Source organism: Daphnia pulicaria, chromosome 1 (assembly GCF_021234035.1).
Source record: "Daphnia pulicaria isolate SC F1-1A chromosome 1, SC_F0-13Bv2, whole genome shotgun sequence".
In the NCBI taxonomy this organism is placed as follows: domain Eukaryota; kingdom Metazoa; phylum Arthropoda; class Branchiopoda; order Diplostraca; family Daphniidae; genus Daphnia; species Daphnia pulicaria.
The window spans coordinates 2227440-2252664 of NC_060913.1; the positions used below are offsets into that span (position 1 = coordinate 2227440).

At 39.9% G+C, this 25225-nt stretch overlaps 1 protein-coding gene and 1 long non-coding RNA gene across 3 annotated transcripts; both read right to left on the reverse strand.

Annotated features, from left to right (window-relative positions):
- Positions 1-2560: 2560 nt before the first annotated feature.
- Positions 2561-2915, reverse strand: LOC124321238. Its single transcript, XR_006914220.1, has 2 exons — positions 2784-2915; positions 2561-2733 (listed from the first exon to the last, which is right to left on the reverse strand). It is a non-coding gene; the product is annotated as an uncharacterized LOC124321238 (long non-coding RNA).
- A 2142-nt stretch (positions 2916-5057) lies between these two features.
- LOC124321230 (ribosomal protein S6 kinase alpha-5-like) lies at positions 5058-25108 on the reverse strand. Of its 2 annotated transcripts, none has more exons than XM_046784142.1 (18): positions 24109-25108; positions 16709-16777; positions 15559-15777; positions 11926-12041; positions 10451-10561; positions 10281-10364; positions 10109-10212; positions 9792-9942; positions 9521-9682; positions 9327-9446; positions 9019-9240; positions 8352-8522; positions 8052-8273; positions 7823-7973; positions 7479-7696; positions 7295-7397; positions 6997-7223; positions 5058-6909 (listed from the first exon to the last, which is right to left on the reverse strand). In XM_046784142.1, exons 1-18 carry the CDS (start codon positions 24152-24154, stop codon positions 6505-6507), a joined length of 2901 nt encoding a protein of 966 aa, XP_046640098.1. In that variant the 5' UTR covers positions 24155-25108; the 3' UTR covers positions 5058-6504. The 2 variants fall into 2 exon arrangements, with proteins under 2 accessions (XP_046640098.1, XP_046640097.1); XM_046784141.1 differs by lacking the exon at positions 24109-25108 and adding an exon at positions 20182-21333.
- Positions 25109-25225: the final 117 nt, after the last annotated feature.

Consider the following 25225-nt stretch of genomic DNA (forward strand, 5'->3'; position numbering starts at 1 on the left):
TTCACTTGGGAGATTGAAAGGTAAAAAAAGTGTGAGGTTTGCTGTTGATTCCATGATCCAGGAGCTAATGTAAGTAGTGATAAAATTCCCTAGAAGTCTCCAATTTTCTTTAATTTCTCACATCGTTGTTGTAATTCATACATTAGCACTTCACAGTCGTTAGGCGAAACAGAATTTGTTTTGTCATCAATCGTATTTTCCAAAACTTCATCAACAATATTTGCAATAGGTTCGTGCAACTTGAGAAATGCTTCTTGTACTTGACTAGCTTTGCGCTTTATAACTTGGTAACGTTGCGTTTTAGATCGTTTTTTGTCTAAAATCACTGGCGTTACTTCCAAGGCACTTTTCACTGAGATCTAATTTTACCATCTAGTCCCCCTCCCTCAGCAGAAAACGGACCGACTGTAAATTCTCCATCTTAAAATGTTCGTATCTGATAAATTTGTTTAAAGGCTTAAGGTTTAAAATGGACCTGAAACCCCCCATCTTTTTAGGGATAACAAGAAAAGAAAATATAAAACCCTCCGAATCATCTGTTATTTCCTTGATGGCCCCTTTCAAAACCAAATCTTTCACTCCCTGATCGCATACTGCTTCCATTTCTTTGGGCATTAGTATCGGAGAAGGTATGGAATCCTGTCGCGGCTGCTTAAGAAAATCTAAGGTCACCCCTGCAGCTACCGAATTCAAAACCCACTTATCGTCCGTAATACTTCCCAGTTTCTTGCAAATTTTAACAACCTAGCCCCCAAATTGATACTAGATGCAATAGGCCGGGGAAAGAATTCAACACTAAATCATACCTTTGACCGATGCGTGACCAGCTATCGCCCGCTCCTCTCGCTCCTCTGAACCGACCTCGTCTACCGCCATTGCTGCTTGTTGGTTCTCTTTGGCGGTGATAAGGCTGCTGGAATGGGGCTGGCTCTCTTACAACTCGTCTTCGACCAGCTGGCCTATAAGACGGTAATGCACGACCTGCTTATTGCACTGCCGCATCCTTCTGAGCTAACGTCGCGTCCTGAGTGGCCTCCTTCAACATGGCCTCAAGAAACTTTCCAGTGAACAGTTTCTCCCGAGCCTCTGGACCTACTGCGAATGCTTCTGGCCCCGCCAGAAGAAACTGAAAAGACGGCTCCACGAGGCTCACCACTGACTTCCTTCTTTCTTTCGTCACATACAGCCATGCTCTCGCTCATTGACGCAGTGTTGACCTGACTGAATCTTTTGCTGCTTCAACCGCGATCTCTCCATCTTCTAGAGCCGATACACGCGCATACAAGTCAATAAGTGGCAGAGCCACGTCACAAATATTATGCTGCAACGCCACTAAAACTTCTTCCGCACAATTCACATTCCTTGGCACCTCCTTGTCCTTCGCTCGACGCTGCATGAAATTATCTATCTTGGGCCAAATCTCAAATGATTCCTCGGCAAATCTCAAATGATTCCTCGGCAAATTTCAAAGGAAAACGTTTCGAGATTGCTTTCGACTCCTCCCCTGACATACCTTTTGTCAACCGTGAAGTAAGTTCGTCGCAAATCTGGGATGAAACTGTATACGGCGAAACCTGGGAGGGAGATGGCGGAAGTGGCTGCTGTGGCTGCTGCTGCTGCGGCGGATGACGCGGACTTGGCTGAGGAGGAGGAGTTTCACTCTGTATTGGCTGCTGTTGGGGAAGAGCTTCATCCAATACCTCTTCACGACGAGGTGGCCTCCATGGCCGATTATTTTCTCTCTGATCGTTCTCCAAGCCTCCTTCATATTCCGATCTATACTCATAGAAATCCTCCTCTCTCTCCTGATAAAACTGAGGTTCTTCTTCTGGACGGTACTTCTCTTCTCTTGGAACGAACTGCTCTTCTCTTGGAACGAACTGCTCTTCTGATAGAAGTCAGGCTCAAAATACTCACGCCTCAACTCCCCCTCGCTAAAGTACCCTTCTTCATAATCACCAAAATCGTACTGATACCTGGGGTCCCGGCGGATCGGCGATCTTTCCCTAAAAGCTGGGAACCTATCGACTGGTCCGTACGGATACTCATAAAAATTCTGTTCTTGAAAACCACGAAAATCGTTAGGGCGGCCACGTGGCCCGAAAAACCCCCTATTTCTAGACATCTTTACTTGGTGGTAGCTAAAATAAGTCCGAAGGAAATAGGGTTGAAAGGATAGAAGAAAGGTACGAAAGAAGTGCGGTAACCTTCCAGACCTTGTCATTCCTTTGTCTATGTGTCCTTGACTTTTTTTGTTCTTTAAATAAGCTGATTTGGTCGAAATAAAATATGTCTACACCCTTAGGGTCTGAAGCGAATGAAATTCGCTGTACAATAAAAACATAAATATTGATGAGCGATTAATACACTTAAACATATTCAACAGACAATTACCCGAATTAAATTTTTTTTTATTGTAAGGATTGGCTGTCAGTGTTCTAGTTCTCGGCAAACTAGTTCATTTCCCTCGTTCGTTTATTGCTCTCTCGCTGACCTCAATTTAAGCCATTTTCTCTTATTTCTTCGACTCTCTCCCGACCTCATTTGACCTAGCTTTTCGGTATAAAACCCCACCCAACGCAGTTCTTCTTCAGTCAATGCTAGGCTGTTCAATCGGTCTGGTGTTGGCTTACCCCTTCTCGAGTCAATGCTAGGCTGTTCAATCGGTCTGGTGTTGGCTCACCCCTTCTCGAGTCAATGCTAGGCTGTTCAATCGGTCTGGTGTTGGCTCACCTCTTCTTCAGTCAATGCTAGGCTGTTCAATCGGTCTGGTTTTGGCTCACCCCTTCTCGAGTCAATGCTAGGCTGTTCAGTCGGTCTAGTGTTGGCTCACTCCTTCTAGAGCTCAGTCCTTCTGGCTCACCCGTCGCAGGATGTCACATTCTCTCGGGTTATTGCTTCTTCTTTTTCCATTGTAGTTATGTTTTTGTATTTGCCCACCTCATGCTAGAGAAGTCTCGCACTTCGCATGTAGGACCGTAAAGCCATGTATGTTCTACAATAAAATCTTTACCCCGTCTATCACCGTGTTGGAGTGAGTGACTTTTCATTTCTCACATTATCTTTGATCTGAATCCCAGGCCTGTTAGAGATCATGACTAATTTTGTGTAACTCGTGAGACATAGTCATCCATCAAAATAATTTCTTTTGATAAGGACTACTATTTGAAGAAAACGAATTTAAATCCTGCCGCTAAGCTGCAACGCTGCCGAATTCCAGAAAATTGTACCTAATTGTACCATACACTTTGAGTCATCTAGCGACAAAATTGCAAACAAATTGAATATACTTGTGGAACAGAATACTTATGATACAGTTCTTTAATTGAAAAATTTGAGTGGAGTTTTGCTTAAAACAATATTCATGTGCTACAAAGTATCTTTGCAACGAAGTTCTAATGAGACACATATTTAAGATATGCTTTCTTTATACTATATATATATATAACTTTATGTTCTTATGAACACTATTAGGCCTACTTCTAGAGCTAGTTATTTACGAGCATAGTTTAGAGTTACTACATAATCAAAATATCAGTGGTATTTTTTATTTATGGAACACTTTACTTTCAACACTGTATATTAATGAGAGAAAAAAAACTGTTATTAATGGCAACCTTTACTAGTGCGATTCCGTCATTCTGAGTGAGATGCACCGCCTTATGAAATAATTTACTAATGGCCATTTGTTTCAAAGAAATTAGTTAAGTTTTTAAGAATTTTTTAAATTTCTACTGAACATTATTATTTGAGACACCTCTTTTACTAGTGATTCACTGCTGCGAATTTCAAATATACTATCGATACAAGTTACTAAAGTAAGATACTTATGAAACTTTTTAGTAGTGCGATTCCGTCATAGCGCTTCGCACCCTTTACGTTCTTATGAGAAATTTTACTTGAAGAGCTAATTATTTACGAGCATAGTTTACAGTTACTAAATAATCAAAATATGAGTGGTATTTTTTATTTATGGAACACTTTACTTTCAACACTGTATATTAATGAGAGAAAAAAAAGTAGTTATTAATGGCAACCTTTACTAGTGCATGAAGGAGGAATGGAGGAGGAGCTGGTCGGGCAAATTTTTGAGGCGATGATGATATCTGCCTCAGGGGAAGGATTCGTTCCTTTTTCTGCCACCAGAGGCGGAAGAGTAGCCAAGTCTGTGAAAATCTGGGCTTTCGCTGGTTGCTATCGGTACGGGTTGTTGACGCAGTCTAGCAGAGGAAAAGTCCGTAACGGTGGCAACCAAAATAAAGCCTAGATTTTCACAGACTTCGCTACTCTTCCGCCTCTGGTGGCAGAAAAAGGAACGAAAATTCTGCCCGAGCCAGATATCATCATCGCCTCAAAAATTTCTACAGGGCCTTATGGGAGCAGCGTCTCCTCCTTTCCTCCTTCATGACTAGTGCGATTCCGTCACTCTGAGATGCACCCACGCAGAGCTGCCACTTTTGGCTATTTATAGCCAAATTGGCTATTTTTTGGGTGTCGGGCCATGGGCTATGCTATGGCTATTTCAACGATTTTTAGGGAAATTTCAAATTTAATTTTTAAAAAATTAGAGCAGCAAAAGCTATGAATTTTTTTTCTTTTCTCAGAGCAATACAGGCCTGGTCGGTTCTCGGCTGTGTTGGCTTCCCTATCCCGGTTTCAGGGTAAACGAAAGCCGATTTGGAAACTGGAATGAGCGCTCTAGTGAGTGTGTCAGCTACTACGCTCAGCTACTTTTGAGAGCCTAGATGGCTCTGTTTCCAGTTTCAACTTCACAATTCTGACAGGCCCCGCCCTAAAACCCTCTGAAAATCGGCTTACGTTGCACTGCACCCACGGTTAACTTGGTTTATTATTTCCACCAAGGACCAAGTGTGCCCGTCTCAGGCTTCTTGTGTGATCTGGGTGTAGAACTATATGTAGAACGCTTATCAAGGTATGTATGAAATATGAGTGGTTTAATTTTCCTTGATCACACATTTGAAACGAATTTTCTTTAAAAATTCACTACCGTCGGTTCTGATTTCTGCCTCACATAGGACGAAAATAAATGCATTAGGTCATTGTAGTACTGTATATATATAATATTCCCATAATTCAGACTTGGTTACAGCCATCTTGTCTTCACAAAAATCAAAATAATTTCGGTCAAATTATCAATTCAATAATCAATACATGCAACACGTAATGTTGAAAATCTAACAAATGTTAATGACAAACAAATTCGGGTCTTACGGCCGTTTTCAAATGTCTCATCATAAATTGCTAACCAAATGCATGTTGTTATTTGTCATGAACAGCGTTTTATTTCTAAGCGCGGTCGTGTTTAAATCAAACTGTCGTCGGAATAAAAAGCCGAATCTCGTCGAATATGAACAGCGAGTGAACAATGTCAAATTGCCTTGCTCACGCAACTAGTAACTTATGTCACTTGTTGGTATTAGAAGCACTATTTGGTTTTCAAACGAAACACACACACACAATTATTTTCTAACAAGTGACGCGCAGACATTTCGAATTAGCTACTCTGAATTTGCGAGAATGTGAGGAGTTTTCGCGTAAGTCAATGGATCGCATAATTTTTCAATCTGTTTTACGATGTGTCCATACTTTTCTTTTTGTATCTTTTTGGTAAAAACTACTCTCCGGCTCAACGACCCGTAGAACGCATTAAAGGCATAGAGAGAAAGAGTTTCTCACGCTAGCCATGAACTTGGCCATGAAATTCAAAGGCTTTTCAACTTGAAAAAAAAATCCATCTAGATCAAATGGATGGAGTGGGGGAAGAGATGAAAGGAACGCATTTCGTCGAACAAATTTCACATTGAATCAAAGCCGATTTGAATGTAAAACAAGGTGCTTGATGAGGACTAGTGTAGGACGTTTTGACGCCTATATTTATATGAAAGAATTTGTCTCGTAGTGAGCCGACGGCCTTCGGAATAACTTGAAAAATAAAACGAAATCTCTCAAGGAAAACGGCTCAAGCCTCCCAGTCACTCAGCAGCAGCGTGTTGTACGTTACATTCAGCCCCTGTCGATGTGATATAAAATTCTCTTAATAAGGCACTACTAAGCCGAACAAACCCCTATGGAATACATAGGTATACACTGTCGTTTCCAAACTCTGTGTCAGAGATACAGCATTACCACGGCTAACGCACATAAGGCTCAGATCCGACTGACTAGAGACAGAATGTTGACGAACGATTTGCATATACGCGCACAAGACGGTTGACACGCTCACGGACTATGATAGACGCTTGCCATTCTTATATGTACAGGTTCCTGTATCGTTATAAAGGAAAGTTAAAAAAAGCAAATTGGTATATATCTACAGCACACCTGACCGCCGCGATCCTAACCGAAAAATACATAGCGTTTCTTTTATAAAAAAACAAAATTTGTAACATTTTCTCAACTGACAGTCATTTCCAAACGAAATTGGATTAGGCAAAACTGATTAGGCGTCTCATCTGTCTATACATCTTTCTTTTCTTCTTTTGTTTAGAAATTCTTCCGTCGCTTGGGCGTGGGTTGAATATGAGGTTGAATCTCGCAGACTCGAGCCATGTTGCGCTTGCGGGCTCGCGTTAATGGACGTTCGAAAACTTCTGTCGCTGTTCCAGAACATTCTTGATGATCCTGCTTGCGGTGCGTCGTCGCCGACGAGGAGGCATCTTCATCTTCGCAATTGGCCTCGCCATCTTGGCCTGGCGGGTTGGAGGGCAACGACATTTTATACGGCTGCCTCCGTTTAGACCTCGTCGACAACGAGATTGGCGAAAGGAGGATGCTCTCATTGTTACTTGGTCCCGGCAGGCTCAAATCTTGTTGCGTACGAGCAGCAGCAGCAGCAGCCGTCACTTGATTTTCAATAACTGAGGAAAGACTATCACAGATACGATTGCCCTATTAGGAGGAAAAAACAAACGACAATCAATAAACTTGAAGTTGACGAAAGAAATGTAAAACAATTCTGATCAAATCTATTTTTACCCAGCTATTCTTGATGGAAAAAGATTCCTCTTTCTCTTGTGCCTTGTGGAACGAGTCGCGACTCGAAGACTCTGCCTCCGACAAACTGGACAAATACTCTTGGACACGAGCTTCGCGGAAGCTGAACACGTTATCATCTTCAGAAGTCATCTTGCGCGGAGTGAAGCCAACCGAAGACCAAGAGGCCGAACCTTCCCCTTTGCTGGCCGTCCTCATTGACGAATTGCCTATGGAAATGCAACCAACATAACAGTAAAAATAAGACGCTTGCTTTTAGTCGGGAGAAATTTCTATATACCTGAAGAACTGGATGAGAAACTGCTGGAAGTTGAAATGCTTCTTGCGTCATTGGATGGCCGTTTGGCTTTGCGACGTTGGGCCAGTCGTGCGTTGCACACATCCTATTGCCAAATGCAAATGTTGAAATTACACCGAAAAAAAACAACAAGGTGTGTGTGGGCATCTCATTTTCCCCCATTTACCTGTAACCGAAATCCCTCCCTGGCAGCCATGTGGAAGGCATCGATGGTTTGTTTGACGGCCAGTTCAGTGGCCTTTGGGAAAGAGCGAATGGATAGAATGCCAGGAGTCATTAGCGACGGGAAGCCAAACGGAGACTCACGATTTCTCGGCATTAACCAACTGCAGTTGATCACTTCCTTGATGGTTAATCGCTTTTTGGGATCAACTGTCAGGAGACCTTGTGTAGCCGAAAATAGAAATGACCAGATTTGTCAATACACGTACATGATGCAATTACGTCAGCAATTTTTCTTTTTTTGTAGCTGTTACTTGATCGTCACTCGCAATCTTACGTATATCTCACCTTGTATAACATTTTTCGCCTTGGAAGAGACGTGCTTCCATGCTTCCCCGTCGAAATCAAAGTCGCCCGTTTTAATGCGTTGCATAACTGCTGCGGCGTTACCCTCTCGACTGTTGGAGTGAAACGGTGCTCGACCGCAGAGCATCGTGTACTATAAAAATGAGTAAATAATTGCATTACGAATGAATGTTCGATGAAATACTCGTGTGTAGGTTTTTTGGGCTCATACCAGAATGACACCCAGGCTCCACAAATCGCAGCTTTCGTCGTAACCGCTTTCGTAGCGGCCATCTTTGGGTACCAACACCGTTTTAAGCACTTCCGGCGCAGCGTACTGCAGCGTGAAGCAAGGTGTGTTCAAGAGCTTCTGCGGCTCGGGTTTCAGGCGAGCGAATCCAAAGTCCACGATTTTCAGTTCGGCGTTCTCATCCGCACTCTCGAATAACAGATTCTGTAAAAAAATCATTCAAAAGAAGTTGTAGATCCTCATAATACTCATGATATTAAGTATTTAAGTAAATTATTTTACCTCTGGCTTTAAATCGCGATGAACGATGCCTTTGCAGTGAACGTGTTGAACCCCCGCAACTAATTTCTGCCATATGCGTGCAGCCTCCGATTCCGTAAATTGTTTCTGCTGCCGGATGCGCTGAAGTAGCTCTCCCCCTTTCAGCAATTCCATGACGATGTATGTGTGCGCCTGTAACGGGATAAAAGATCGAACAAATTAGTTAAAACGCGGTTATACTTCTGAGCCTTCCTCGGTGGCCTACATGGGAAGACACGTTTTTCATTTCGTACATACTATAGATTTGATTTTTTTTTAAATAAAAAAAGAAATACAAAAATAACATGATAACTTTTCTCAAAGTTCATGAAAAACTGGTGGGTATCAAATATCGTATTACTGCAAGTGAAGTAAAAACAATTTGGATGCCTCTCTTTGCAATGCAATCATTTGGTTAACGATATTATTTGTCAAACTTTGTTCGTGATTTTTTAAATGTTTTTAAATAAATGTCCATTTTTCACACAAGATGAAAATTATTTTAAAATGGAGAAAGTAAACAGTCAAACACGCAGGACGATGGAACAACAAAAACAACGGAAAATCCGCTGTTTTAAAATGCGCAGCGGAAATGTGTTGACTCAGCCTGGGACGTTTTGGTTGAAACTGGTTAACAGTAATACTGTACCTCGTCGTAGAAGACATCGTGAAGGCGTACGATGTTGGGATGACCTTGGCAGGCACGCAGTAAGTTAATCTCTTGGCTGCAGTCGACACGACGGGAGACGATTTTGACCGCCATTTCTTGACCGCTCGCTTTGTGAACGCAGCGCCGACAGATAGAGAAGCTGCCATCGCCAAGCGCTTGTTCTCGTAAATCCATGTGATAATGAAGGAAGAACGTCGAGTTCTGAAACGATCAAATTTTTTTTTTCAGGTTTAAACTTCTGAAAATGATGGCTCAAGTTGAATGACAAAAGAGGCTGGACTGCGGACCTTAAATCTGGCTCCAATTATGTTTGAAAGCGTGGGTTTGTTGTCGGCTGACAGGGCGAATAAATCTTCACTGATAATGTTGTCCGTGAAGAGAATTGACGGGGCTATGTATGAGTAACCCTACAGGCGAATTAAGAAAAATCCCAACTATGAAAAATGACTGAAATTTGTGAATGTTAATTATCCGCAAGCACCTTGAAGATTTTATCAACATTGGTAGGAACTATTGCCGGAGAGTCGGTTGGAGCCATTCCAGTGAATTCCTCGGCAAAGTTGCTGACATCCAGTTCGTCGGCGATCCGAGGTATGAATGGCGCACGTACCATTTTTTTGCCAACTTCTTCCCAGTTAAGATTCTGCATTGATTTGACCAGAAAAAAAAAGACAATAAAAAGAGAAATTAGTAAAACATCAACTACTAAAACAAAATTATTATAGGTAAAGTGTGTAGAAATGTATACATACTCTAAAAAAGGAATGTTCTTTAAGTTCTACGGCATCTGATGTTCCGCCGCCGAGTCGACGACTTGGATCTTTGGTAAGCAGCTGTCCAATAAAGTCTTTCACTTCAATCGACAAATCCTCTGGAATTGGTGGATGGATGCTTAAAATCCGTCTAGGAATGTAAATGTTTTGTTTTTTATTTGTCGTTGCCTAGTAAGAGTTTTACATGAATCATTTAGACATCAACAAACATATTGAATATTTCGATTAGCACATTGTTTTCTTTTAATAATAAAATACATTGACAATCAGTATACGCAACAGGTACGAATCATTACCTGGAAATCTCCTGTTGGTTGTTTTTCTCTCCTTCGACTGTAAACGGAGAGGCACCTGTTAGCAGCTCGTATGTTAGCACTCCAACGCCCCACCAGTCGACAGCCTGAATAAATTAAAAGATATTCAAATTTCAATTGAAACTGAAGTGGCAAATGAAATCAAAGATGTTACCATATCATGGCCTGCGCCTCCACCTCGCACAATCTCGGGGGCCATGTATTCAATGGTACCGCAAAACGAATAAGCCCTGGCATTCTGTCAATAACAAAATAGAAAAAGGACATTGTAGGACCGCCGATTTGTTGTGATAATTTCGATTTTTGTTTTCTATATCGACATACCTTTTCATGTGGAAGGAATTCCTTGCTAAGTCCGAAATCCGTCAACACAATGTGGCCTTGTGAATCAAGAAGAATGTTTTCCAGTTTGATGTCGCGATAAATGATCCCCAGCTTTAGGTTCGCAGCAAATACAATGGCAGGGGGAAGAATTCAATTAAGTAAAATTGAGATTCGTACAACATTTTAATTTAATTGTGGCATTTTTTTTTTAGATCTTATTACATTTTTGGTAATTATAGTTAATTCCGAAGAATACCCAAGAGTAACCGATACACTCAATTTCATCGTATAATATTTTTATATTCCAAGGTGAAAATGATAATTGACAGTTGGAATTAACTTTATTGTAAAAATAGCGCTGTTATTCGTAGATTTAAAAATACCCGTCTGTTACTTTTTGTGACAATTCAACACAGCATGGCGCATTTCCGATGGAAAGGAAATAAATTTCAATCACAATTTTCCATGTACGAAATGTGAACAATGCCCATTTTCAGAAATATAAAACCACAACCTTTATCGTTCACTTGGCTAGCGGCTTATAATTACCAGGAAAAATTCTTTCACTTGAAAAAAAAAAAAAAAAAAAAATTCCCAACTTATAGACCAAAGTGATTCCCTGAAGTGATCAGGAGAGCCATTTCTTTTCGAGAAATTCTCGAATACTGCGTCTTATTGAAGTCGCACACGCTCGAATGAAACGAACACGATATGCGCAGTATTGTCTCGTGAATGATTTCCCAACAACTGGATTCGCACTACACCATTATGCATTTCAAAACAGCAACTGATCCCGCCACGATTTGAATTTTTAAAAGTACCGAAGCGAGCAGCAATTCAAAATGCTCTTTCCTGTTTCGTCAAATGCCTATCCGAGCAATCCATGTGGCGCAATCTTGGGGTTGTTCGCAGTAACGAGGTAAATAATGTCAAATGACATTTTGGCAAGCAGCAACAAGAAAGGTCAAATTGAATCCGAAACTTTTTTTCTTTCTTACGCCACTGTTTGCAACACTTTATAAGAGGACTATCAATTTTCAAGGTCGATATCATTTCCTATTTCTTTGCTGGCGATGTATACATGTCGACACAGCGCTCACGGAAAGAATCAAGTGCGTTGTTGATGAAGTAGAGCGTAGAGCTATACAGAGCCATAACAGATTTCTAAGAGATTATCTCAAGTAGTATGATACTAATAACGTCGTTTGTGACAAAACTGTTTCATCCGAAAGCGTAACTGTAAAGTTGTATGTAGGTCGACATTCAATCCCAAGAGAAACTCGTCGAAAATTTAGTGTCCGAACTAAATTTGTGCAGTCAGCTAATAGAAATACAATTTCTCGAATGTTTTACCCATCGATTATTTTTACTTTGTTTCTTAACATAAATGTTAAATCTTTCGAAATTTCTAGCACAATCTATACCAAAAGTTCTTTTAAGGTATTTTTTTTTTTAAAAGGAAAACGACAAAATACCTTGTGCAAATGCTCGAGCGCCATAATGATTTCGGCGATGTAGATCCGCACTTCGTTTTCTGCGAATCTTTCCCGCTGGTAGAGATGAGTAAAAAGTTCGCCTCCACTAACGTAATCTGAAAGAAAAAAAAAAAAAAAATGGGTTAAGTCAATCTCAATAAATTGATTCCGTCGAATATTTCAATAAAAGGAGACTCTCGTAATTCAACCGGTAAACGCATCATAGGGAAGGGGTGTGTGTGTTCCACATATCCAAGAACTAGCCGAAAAAATGAAACCGACATGACATTGCTATCGGACGAACTCTATGCATTTGCACGCCACAGCCTAATCTTGGTGAAAGCCTTGACCACCTTTACCAACCTTTACCTAGTTACCCAATTTCGATGGCTGACACGAACGAACACGGGGAGATTCGTGAGCTTTGCCTTTTTGCTTATCGCTCAGAGAATAACAAAAAAAGAGCTGTCTAGGAAAATCGACTTTCTTCGCTGCGCGTTTTGCCATGCAGCTCCTTTTCTTATTGTCATGCTTCATGAATCATGTGACAATAGCCCACCGGGAATTGAATTCTTTTTTCTTTTTAGAAAGGTTCCAGCCTCTTTCCTATAGCACGCGGCTGATCTGGCCTAATTTCTCCTTTCATTGTACTAAAAGTACAACTGTTCATCAGCGTCTATTTTTTTTTCTTCTTTCCTGGGAGCATGTTACTTTAATACTTTATCATTGCGGTGGGCTCCTAGAGGTAGCAAAGGACACGCCCTCCGCCATTTCCCCACTGGTTTATGCGAGGTTTTCCCCCCACTGATGCAACAACATTTGTAACACCACCATCGATTCCCAAATGGCATTATTTTTCGCATCAAAGAAATAACACGTTCAATCAAACACAACCGCTTCAACCTAGAACTCTTTCATACGGAAAATAAAAGATAGTCTTAACTGAACTAGCCCATGGCCAAAACGATCGAATATAACTGATGGTAGCAATAATAATACCCACTGGATGTCATATATAACCTTTCTATTTAGTTGATGAATTCCATTTATTTTGGCACGAAATATGAGCAAAATTGTTCAAGGTTCTTTGCAAATATAGAATAAACAGAAATTACAGATTTTTCGGGGAATTTAAAATTGGATGTGTAATAATAGAATGCTAACCCAAATTTGAATAATTTGTATATAAAGTAAGGGCGAGCCATTTGCTCGTGAAATAACCAGTTCACGACCAATTGAACGATAGTTTGTCTGCTGCAAAAGGGAGACGAGGAAAGAAAAGAGAGAAAGGAAGAGAAAGCGACAAAGAAAGAGGGCGAATGTGCCATAAGAGAAGAGCTGAATATGCCACAAGAAAGTGAAAGCCCCATTTTTTTAATGGGCCACGAACACAACTTGTATTTGCGCAACCCATAGGAAAATAAGACAGCTCCGAAAAATCTTTTTCTGTTTTTCTTTCTTTCTCTCTTTCTTTTTTAAGTCACGTCCAGGGAGGAAAAGAGATAAACCTTATCAGGCCAGACAACATCACGTTGAATTTTCCTTTCAAAAACCGAGACACGGAGATGATTTAAGCGAAACTTATTAAGATAACTCAAAGAAAAAAGTGATCAAGATGGCAACTTTCATTAAAACCCGAGTCGTTCAATAAACATTATTCCGAGAAAAATATGGGATTGAATTTGGCACAAAAACATCGACAATTTATGGATATTTTTCAGAAAAAAAAAATTTTGTTTTTCTGTTTTTCCTTTGGCTTCGGCGAAAAAAGTCACACGCGCGCGCTTTCGCATTTATTCAGAGCCCTGTCTCGAAGAAATCGAAAGGAAGGATTAACGGTGTTTGGCCCCCCTTTGCTCCGAGCTATAGCCTACACTGTCTATGATTCCGACAAAGTCCCCTATACAGACTAGACGAAAGTCTAAAGTTTGAGGTCGATCCTTTTTCTTTTCTCCAATTTCTTCTTTCGATTCGTGATAATGTTCATAATTTAAACAGCTACAAGTTTGCGCCAAACTTTGATGTGCTTTTCAAGTTCAATACAAAGAACAAACTGTTGAATTCTAATCGGCTCTTCTAAAGAATTTCTCTTTAATTATGCAAAACTGCTGGTAGGTTTTTGAAAACTACAAGGGGACACACAAAAAAAAGATGTATTACGCAGTTGATGGATGTTGACCTTGCGAAGCGTCTTGTCGTGTTCTATTCGCCACGATATTCGCACTGGCTGCCTTTCTTCCTAAATGGTGAGACTAGTGAATTTATTATGCAAATCTTGTCCAAGGTTATTTGATCAAATTTCCCCCCCCCCCCCACCAGAAGATTGGATCACCGGGCTACCTTCTTTTACCTATAGCGTACTTTTGAGTTTTCCAAGAAATTGCTCACGAGCCTCGGGTAATGCGAGAGAGCTTTGACAAATTTTTGTCGGCCAAACATTTCGAGTGCGGCAACTCCTGAGCAGCCACCCGCCAACGTGCTCACCGTTGCAACCCACTTCGGCTATAGGGCATCAGAGCCGCCGCACAACCGAATCGTTATAGCGAAGTAGGTCACACTTTCAGCAAGAAAGCCAACACGAAAGCAGCAGCAACGTGCTCAAGTAGGTCGCGTGCACACACACATTCTTTATGCTATACGGCATACGCTGCTGCTGCTGCTCACCTAAGGGTAAAGCTTAAGAATATCTACAACGGCGAAAAGACATTCGGATGAGAAATCACTAATGGTAATATCGTAGCTACTGCCCCGTATGCCCTACAAAACTAGTTGCATAATTTTGTAAAGCAATTGCTTGGCTTTTCATCGGAAATTATTGCACACATGTGCGCAAACGTGTTCCATGCTGGAGAAGAGTGAAAGAAACAAAAACAAAAACAAAAAAATGGTAATAACGGGAATTGCGTCTTATAAAAAACATGATACCATCGCATTCAGGAATGAATTCCAAAAGAAAACTGAAATTACCATTTTCCCTTCGTGTGTTAATTATAACGGTCTTTTATGTGTCTCTTGCTAATGAAGCAAGGACAAGAAAATCTGCTGAATAACGTAGGCTACTAAGAAGATTGCGACAATGTATAGTAGCGAGAGGTATAAATGCGCAAGACTCTTTGTTAACCCATATTTGTAATAAGTCTTACACTCTTTCACCATTTCTTTATACGAATATGAGACGCTAGAAAAGTTCGCAATAAACAGAATGGCGACCAGTAAACGCTAAAACAGACCACTACATAATCGTGCAAGAAATAGTAAAAGTAGGACAGCGCTTATTCGATCGAGAAAAAACAAAAAAACTCTGTTATTATCATCCCTCGTGGACTTGGCCGCGAAATTCCTGTTACCGTTTCCACTAGGCCACTGCCAAACGTATATAGGAAAAACGCAAAACAAAAAAACCCAAATTACCTATTCCACAAGTTTTTTTTTTCTCTCTTTCTCTCTCGCTCGTTTCCTTCAACCCATCGCCTTATTAGAGCTAGAGGGGGAAATGCTACGAAACCGTTATGTTGGTTTCTAGTTTAGAACTAGAAAGGAATGATGGCAAAAAATGTAACAACTAAAAGAATTGTAGGCCTACAACAGAAGAAAATCAAAGAAAAGACGGTTGAGGATGAAAATGGAACTCACCAAGAATGAGGTGGAGCTTGGCATCGGTTTGGAAGGCGTAATAAAGAGTCACTAGGAACGGAGATTGTCGAACTGCTTCAAGAACTTGACGCTCCGTCATGGTGTGCTCGGCCGTCTTTTTCTTCTGGACAATGGAAGCCTTCTTCAACACCTTCATTGCGTATAGAGTTCCGTGGTCGTTGCCACCTCGTTTCCTGACCAGGAACACCTTCCCATAAGCTATACAAGACACACACAAAAATAATAATTAATTAAAATATTAAAACTGGGAATCCTTTTGATTAATATGAAAACCTAATCGGTAATCTCAAACAAAGGTTGTTTTATTTTTTAAAGAATAACGGTTCATTTTTTAAAATGTAACCGCCAAGTACTACCACGAATAAAATTAAGCATTTTGGGTGTAGGCAAAAAAGAAAAAATGGCTGTTGCAATAAGCCCGTGATATAATTATGCAAAACAAGGGAAGTGAAGGTATACATTTTTCACGTTCACGCAATGTAACGCCTGTTGAAACAGTGAAACCTGCTTTTGATTGCACAACTGTTACGCGCTATGTAGAATGATGTCCTACTTTTTACTCTTGCCAAAATTTCGATTTCAGCCAAAGTAACCCACACGATTCATTACACGCTGGAGTTGGTTGAATAATAAATGGAGAGCAAAAATTAGGGAGTGAAAATAAGGTTTTAGAAATGTCTTCTTCTGATCACGCTCCCGAATCAAACCCAAGGGAAACGCCTAAATTTTTTTGACTGACCGTTTTATTTTGTTTTCGTTTTGTTTTTCTGAAGCCACCTGAATAATTTGCGGTTGAAAGAATTGAAAGTCTACACCCAATCGCACCCAATAAATACTTATTGATCTCTTGATTAACTATACGAGACCGATCGTGCAGGTTATTGGGGGTAGTCTTGGTTTGCTTTCACGACGTAAGAAAAATATCTCCGCGCAGAGAAATCTAATTTTAAATTAGGTTCATTAAAATAGAGAGAGAGAAAAAGTTCGAGCCAACTGGATTTCCTTAAAACAAAAAAAAAGAAAGAATTTGAGCAACCGCAACCACGAGAAATAGGTCTTATCATCGAATAGATTGAAATTCATGAAAAGAAAACGATGATACGAAAACTAATGAGAGAATTCGTGATACCTCCTGTTCCAAGGACTTTCAGCAACTCGAAGTTGGACATGTCCACCCGGCCTCGTCCAGTCAGGTTAACTGTAATATAAATAAAAAACAAGAATTAGAATTATTGAAAAAAAAAATGGGAAACTAGACTGGTATGAATTCGTTGCGGTTATTAAATAACGCAGTTATGTACATTAAGCAATAGTTTATCGGATATTTTCTTTCAACATTGACTTAACCTGTCATTTCAAAGGTCTATTACTATTTCTTCGTGCTGCAGCCATTTTTGCTAATCGACAAACAATTTACGAAAATGCCAATAGTTTGCGTGCACAGAATAAAATACAAGTAACACTGATTTGGCCTAGATCCGACGTAGACTATTTTCACCTAAAGGCTAATAACACAGTGAACACAGTAAGTGAGACATAAATAGTCCCCAAATTGTTTCCTATTTTTTTTATTATTTCAAGTTCACTTTGAAATGTCAAAATATTTTTTTAAAGAGTCTATATACAAGAATAGATATTAAAAATTCAGATGAAAATATCGATATTTTATTACCTAACTGAAAGCCAGGTCACAAAGAACGGTAACCGGGTAACCGTTGGTTGAAACACATCGAATTGAATAACCGCGAATCGAAGACGTTGGAAAACTTTCATTAATCTTCCGAGCACACAAAAGTAGAACTCAAGTCTCGGAGGCAAAACCACTTGCTCCACTTGATTCACACGCATGAGCAGCACATTGCTTTTTTTTTCTTTATTTCTTTCACAGACGGCTGTTCTAAAAACAACAACAAGCAATCCGAACGTTAAGAATCGGAAAACGCTTGAAAGGAGGAGGAGCAATGAAGTGGCAAAAACAAGAGCGATTAAATATAGGAAAACAAGACATGACGGCGTTTACCGTAATGTTACCATGTACCGTATTAGGCACTCAATAAAACTTCTGCCGATTTAATTACGTGGGATGTGTGTACATACATGACATAAGGTTTCCCCAGTCACACTAGACATAATGATGAATCTTTAACGAAGCCTTTGAACACTTCCGGAATGTGACTCATTTGACATTTCTGATGGGCAACTTGTCAAAGGCTTTTGCTATGCCCAACGATTGCATTTTCCAAACAGGATACTAATTAAAATTTTGAGGAAAAAAAGCAGTCGTCCATATTTAAACGATGCCATTTAGACAAAGGCTGGGAGGAATCGATACAACAATCAATAAAAGTAGGTCGGTTTCATTCTCCGAGTCCGCATCTAAGAATAAACCAAACAAATGAGAGCAGACCAGACAAAAGCTTGGAAAACCAAGAAAAAAAAATAGGGTTGCTGGAACGGGATAAAAAAACCATTTAAGACGAAAAAAAAGAAAAATGCCGCCAGGTAACGTCTGAACGCCTAGCTAGCGGGTAGGCGAGGCCATGCCAATGTGTATCAATCAATGGTCTTGCCAATCAATTTCAACGACATCCATCACATTGTCAGAATGACTTTTCTAATTCGAACAAGAGCCAAAGAAATTCGCCATGTCAAAAATGTCTTTCAAAAAGTGGCACTTGATGAATTTGTCAAACTGTAAAAAGTGAAATAGAACAAAAAAATAACGGCACGACCCAGAATTTCCATTTTTTTTTTTCTTGTCAAACGATATGGAATAATCTTTTAAAAAATCTACGAGAGTGTCCCGGTAAACTTGACGACATGTTGCAATGTGTGGCGCCCAAGAGCTCTGCTGCTCTGGCATATACGGTTGGCTAGTCGACGGAGTGGATCAATAGAGCGGAAACGAGAGGTGAATGAGAGACATTGTACCGTGGATAGAGGAAGCCGAAGTCTACGAGAAAAGAAAAGAAAAAAACTAAACAAATTCAAATATCTAGTTTTCTCTTCCACGGCTAGCGCAGTGAGGTAGCGAACAGCGGGATTGCGTACGGTACGCTGCAATAGACGGGTCCCGTTACATGTCCTAAGGGCGCAGAGAGAAAAGCCAACAACTGTTATGCGCTAGAAGAAGGCACCATACGCAAAACACGTTCGTGGGGGGGAGAGAGACAACCGCCTGTGGGAAGGCCAGCAAAAAAGGTGTTTAGAACCTTGTCAAAATGTTCGCTTGAGAATTAGACGTTCGAATATTTTAGGGACCGACAGCCCCCCCAAAATGAGAGGGTAAAACAACTTGAGATTCAACCCACGTCATAGTTTTACGATGACTATTTTCTTTTTTTTATCAGGAAGATTGCGAGTTCATGAGGCGATCAATAATACAGCGAAATGTGTAGAAAGAAAAGACACGTGTCACTCAACACACAAAGTCTTGTGAATATTCAAATTTGTCTTTTTTCTGTGTGCGGTAATAAAACATGGTAATCTAATACATCAAATTGGCTTAATTATTCAATTTGCTGTTATTGATATTAAGGAAAAGTTAAGTAAATTTTAATCAAATGTTGGGAAATTTTTTAGGGAAAACCCCCTAAATATTTTTGCATGATTTCAAGTAAAGATGCGAACCAAACTCGAAGTCGCAGGCGTTCTCGCCAAAATAAAATGATTTAATTAAGGCAAATTTCAATAATAAAATGACTTGAGACAAAATAGAAATTTAAGTGTTTTACCACAAGGCTCACATCAAATTATTTTTAGAAAACACTATTCATTTCGTTCTCTACATTTCCTAGAACTGGATTCTAATCCACCAATTTTCTCATCCCATGATGCAGACGGCAGACCCGTACCTGTCTTTTAAAAATAACGTAGTCTAAAAAAAAATAGATACATTTATATACCTGCGGAAATTGCCAGCTGTTACTTGTAAGCTAGTGGTTAGTGTGGTAGCGAAAATGAGCGAGCTGCATCTAGGGAGTTGAATGTCCCTTTTTCGAAAAAATGTGTTTATACAGCCAAGAAGGCCGCACAGCATACTCAATTTTACCACACACACACACACACACTCGAGGGAAAAATATGTCGTATTTCCGAATTTTTCAATTCCTTGTCCCAGCCAAATTAATGACCCCCAAGGAAAAAAAAAGTAGGCAGCATACTAAAAAAAAAAAAATGTCTAAATATATAAAAGCCCTCCTAATTGTGATCTGTTCGTTTTGGGATTTTGTTTTGCGACCGCGAGTGTGTGTTAACCGTCCATTAGACGCAACGGGAAAGGCGACCGCGAATCTGCCGCGACCGAACCGAAAAATTCGTGACAATCGCCTGGTTATTAAAAAAAGGCATACCAGAAAGCGGTCATTTACCGTACCGCACAACTCCACCCCCGTTCATTGCCTCCTGTGAGAGACCCACTCTTTTTTGCTGTCTGTCTTGGTAGCCAGCAGCAGCTAGTCTACTAACCATCTTCATTTTCCTGATTGCAAACGATTTCGTCCAACTGGGATTTTTGTTTTTCCAGGTTCCAAGTTGGCCAGGGCAAATTTGTTTTTGTAATCAATGTCATTTCGTGGCAGACAACAAACAAGACGCACTTACCAACTGTGTTGCTGGCGTTGGCCGTTTCGTGCTGTTCTATGGTTTCGTTTTGCACCATGGCCGACAACTCGTCTGGATCCTCGTCGAAGAACCCACTCTCACCTTGAGTGTGTACCCCCATCTTCACACAAGTCAAATGAATTTCACAGTCAAATAACTGCTCAACTTTTGGCAGCCCAAATTTGTCTAATATTTTTTTTACTCCAAGATGAAAAAGTCAAACTTGCTGAACCAACAATTGCAGAGTCTGGTTCTTTTTGAACGGAATTAGCTGAATTTCGTGTCTATTATCGCCGAGAGTCTTCTTTTAAAGCACTTGGTTCACATTAAATGGTAACGGGGAGATAGCGGGCAAGAGAAGTCTATAACCTCCTTCCAACGGGGTCAAGTGAGATCGCGACAAACACAGTTTCGTTCAGTTCCCATCTTGAGCGTCCTAGTTGGTCTCACTGACATCTGCTCTTGAAGCGCCAAGCCAAAAAGAGGAGTACATCACACGCGCAGTGTCGATGGAAAGAACCTCTGCTTTCACCATCAACCAGCAGAGAGGAGTTGAGGCCCAAGTTTCAATTCGTCCGTTTCAAAGGGACTCGACTAATAATTCCAGTTGTTCCGCTTTGTGATGGCGCGGTCACCGTTGGCGGCGATGAGACATTTACGGGACGTCGGCGGAAGAGGCAGCAAAGGATATTCTCCAGATTGCAACAGCAACAACCCAAAAGAAACGGTTCTTGAACCCAACAATTTTTCAGGACAAACCCAAAGGAAAACGTTCGGGATATTTGCGTGCAAACCGAAAACACACAAAACACACAGACACACACACACACTGTTGGAATGCGGAAAAGTGAACGACTCTCTCTCTCTCTCGAGCTGAAGTTCCACTCACTTATTAGCGCCCTGCATTCAATTGCAGATGGACCGTTTTTTAGATAGTTCAACGCACAACAACAACACACACCGGATGTCTGAAAAGCAAAAGACGTGGTGCTCCAGAAAGGAGAAAGAAAACAAAGTAAGTAGGGGGGGAGTTGGGGGGGACCTATAGGGGATTTTAGCTTAGGACTGCACCCGTCGCTACTCACTGCAAGACTGGACTGAACTGCTGACTGCCATGCTGGTGCAACTGCTGCTGCTCTGTGCCTGTGCCTCTGCACCAGGGTGGTTGGGTTTGTGTTGTGGGGTTCCCACCTCTTTTCCCATTTTCTCTCTTTCCTTTCTTTTGGCTCTTCTCTCTCTTCTTTCGCCTCTCTCTTTCACATTTCTCTCTCTTCCACTAGGACTGGCACGTGATCAAGAAAAAGAGAACCAACCATCCGCTAGGCGTGTGTGTCCATGTATACACACACACACTACACACACAACACAACCCAAAAGTATTATACTTGGAATGAGGGGAGAAGGTAGTACATTTCGCTGGCTATACACACACAACAACCACTTTACCATTCGCTAGAGGATTTTCGGCCCTGCCAGTAATTCTTATTTATTTTTAGTTTTTTAGTTTTTTAACTTTCTCTCTCTCTCGCATTTTGTTGGGAAACCGTAAACTGTGTGTTTTGTTTTCGTCGAGAATAACACCTTACGATGACTGATGATTGCCAATGAAATTTTCGAATAATTTTTTGCACAATTAAATTTTTTTATGCGGAGATATTCAGATGAACTGCTTTCACTGCACTGATTCGAGAAAATAAGTTGTAAGTGTTACAAACTGACTAAACTGTGTCAAAAATTGCTCAACTCGTTTGAATTTTGGTACAGAATCTTATTGTAGATAATTGACGAATAGATGGAAAGTTTTTACTTAAGAGATAATGCAGGATGGAGGATTTAAATGGCCAATAAAGTTTAGTTGTGAGTGCCCTCGTTCGTGTTAAGGCGATTACATTACATGTCAAGGTTATGAATACTGATATACTCAAACACATCCTGAATTCCACAACTTAATAACAAATAAAGAATTTGTGGGGTTTTTATCGAAACTAAAATAAATACTAGAAATGTTATGATAAAAAATTATACATTACATGGCTTTTGAAATCTACCTCTCATTGTATAATGTTTGTGGTGACATCGATATTCGTCTACTATTCAGATGGCGGGCTACTAAACAGATGGCGTTCGAATTGTTACTTAAAAAAAAATTTATTTTGTATAATTGTTACGTAAAAAATTTTATTCTTGCAAGTCTTAATAATTTTATATGTAGAATTTTTAATTTTTTTAACTGTTTTTAACAAATGCAATTATTTTATTTCAATGAGGCATTCAATATTTTTTAAAAATCACTTTCGACCTATTTAGGAATTATTCCAGAGAATTTCCAGATTCAAAGAAAAGACACTGAAATAATATTTTCGACTGGGGGCTTGTAATAAAGGAAGAAATGGACCATCTTAACAAGCTATATTATAAGCCTGCTGCACATAAACCGTAGGTATTTTTTTTTTTTTAGAAAAGGGGTAATGCCGGTAGCTAGTAAAACCTGTGGATTCAAACCTGTTGCTCCAGATTATCGAAGTGAAATACAAGTACAGTAACTCTGCAATCTCACGTAGATCGAAAAAAAAAACAACAAAAAACAAATGGCGCAAAGAAAAGGTTTCACCGAATTTTCGGGTTTTCCCCCTGGCCTTCTGTCGATTTGGAAAATCGAGGGGAAAATCAACTTGTAAAGCTTGTTTAAAAGTATAACAATCAATATTTTTTTAAAAAAGGTCTTATTCTCGACTTTTGGTATTGTTTCAAGTTAAAGAGAAACGTCTGAATTTGGCATCAACTGGTGGTCTTGAAAATTTTTTTTTCGATTTTTTTTTTTCTGGTGGTATTTAAAATTTAATCTTGATTTAGCCTAAACAAAACCATCTAGGCGAAAATAAAATAAAAAAAATAAATAATAGTGAATCGAAGAAAGTTTGTCGAAGGGATAACAAAAGAGAGAAACTTAACAGTTAAGATTTTTGTTTCCAGACAAAAAGATTTCGCTTGGACTGCATGAAATTGACATACAATGGGAAAATAACGGCACTGGTTGCTCTTTGCTTGACAGCTCGCGACTACTTATAGAAAAACCTGAACTGCTTGCCACAGAATGCTCCGCCGTGCGGAAGCGTTTTCTTTTGCTTTCTGATAGCACAGCCATGACTTTGGAGTTGGGATTATTGCTACGGTTCTGTGCTACTTAATTCGGTTGTGTTTTAACTCATCAAACCAAGTTGATTTCCAGAATAATGTAAATCAAATGAAAAAAAAAGCCAAGTAACACGACAGCAGTATGGCATCCGGAATCTAACATTTGGAAGGAACTCTACCGTGCTGTTTACAATACGTACCGTTGAACTTTAATTACAATTAGATAAACATCATGAACGGTATTTTGTCCACAACGGAACTCGAAGAGGAAGCTGAAGATATTGTGCAAAAATCTCGCCAGAAATGAAACATTTATTGGAAAGCCATTCACAATAAACGGTGTCTTGGTATAACCACAGCACTGTGAACTCATTTCAAATTGTTAAAGAGTTATTTCAAATTGTTAAAGAGTTAATTCATTTTAGGGTCTGCTCAAAATGAAAAAATTCGGGTTACGTGGCCCAGCACAGAAAAAATCTATGCATTCCTTACGTAACCAGCACTACAAGTCTATTTTCAAATTCAAAACATTCAATAATAAAAGAAATTAAATTAAAAAAAATAGAAATAGGCATGGAATCAAAACAAGGAAGCTATAGTGCTAAATATAGTAGGAATCCCTCTTATTTATGCAATATTTTTGTTGTATGTAACCAATGGTGATACGACTGCTGTGTGAACACCGAAAACGCCACATCGACTGTCGTTTTTACTGACACAAATGGACACAAATGTTGCTAAACGGCAATAGAAATCTACACAAAACGGAAAATATGAAAACATTTGCTTTACCTTCGGTTAGCTCATGTGTCACCAAGTTGTTTTCTGGATTAGACATCTTTGATTTTGTTTTTGTGGCTTAGAAACTTTGAATTCGACGCACTTCCTGAAAAGATTTTTGGAGCAGGTTCACGTGTTCTTGAATATCGGATTTATGATGCAGCTTTGCAAAGTTAATAGAAATAACACTCTAATCTGATATATGATCTGATATTATTGCTTCGGTGTGTATGGCTGATTACGTTATTATAACGTCATTTTGATGGCAGGAATTTCTTTACATTTTCCGTTGAATACAGAGACGTGTTGCCTTTCTTTCACTTAAGTTTCCTTGGGAAGTTTGATCAAATTCGATGGTCGTTTCACTAATTCTTGCCAACTTGGTTTTCTCATTTTATTTGAGACGCAATTGATCACTTCCAACGTCCCGTTGTGGTCGACTTTTTCGTGTTCAACCCCGTATTGACAAGTCTAGTCCTGGTATCACCCCAAAACAGCTGATGGTGGTTGTTTAGTTCGTCGGCTATTTCCTGCACAAAGGTGTAACTGGCGAACAGAAAGTCGGAAAAACTAGGTAAATGCAAATCTTTTCTTCGTCAACACTCAGCTACACTTGTGACGTGTGAAAACAAACAAAAGGACAAGAATAATTCAGGTCAAAAATATGAAGCAGTAGATCAATCGACTTTGCTCGCAGTCGACCTCGAAACAAGTACTACCGACACCGTTAAGTCACACGAGCACAAGTTGGAATTGTTTTTTTAAGCTGACTTGAGAACCAGCAAAATTCCATCAAACACATATCAGCTATATGCTTGATTGGTTCACGTCCAAGGGAAGACTATGGCGTTTTGAGTCACTGTGTGCGTTGAAATTCCACTATATTAAGCTATCTTGTCTTCGTTTATTTTCATTTTTACACACACACACACACGGCCTTTTCTCGGCTACATATTACATGGCCAAAGTGCTCCCTTATCTCTAGTTCTCTCCACTCACGGTTGTTGGGAAGGGGTGTCACAGAGAACTAGAGGAGGCAGAGGTCATGAATTTTTACGAAACCGTGTGGGGATATGCTAGCGACCCTAGAAGCAAACGTTGGAACTATACCCACATACCCATCATCTAT

What these genes read in the sequence shown, in the direction of transcription:
- LOC124321230 (XM_046784141.1), bottom strand. Translation starts at nt 20,302, where the DNA reads ATGGGGGTACACACTCAAGGTGAGAGTGGGTTCTTCGACGAGGATCCA. An exon ending in CGCTCGAGCATTTGCACAAG is followed by an intron (nt 10,562 to 11,925) that starts GTATTTTGTCGT and finishes GCGAACCTAAAG; the next exon opens with CTGGGGATCATTTATCGCGA. An exon ending in TTTCCATCAAGAATAGCTGG is followed by an intron (nt 6,910 to 6,996) that starts GTAAAAATAGAT and finishes TCCTCCTAATAG; the next exon opens with GGCAATCGTATCTGTGATAG.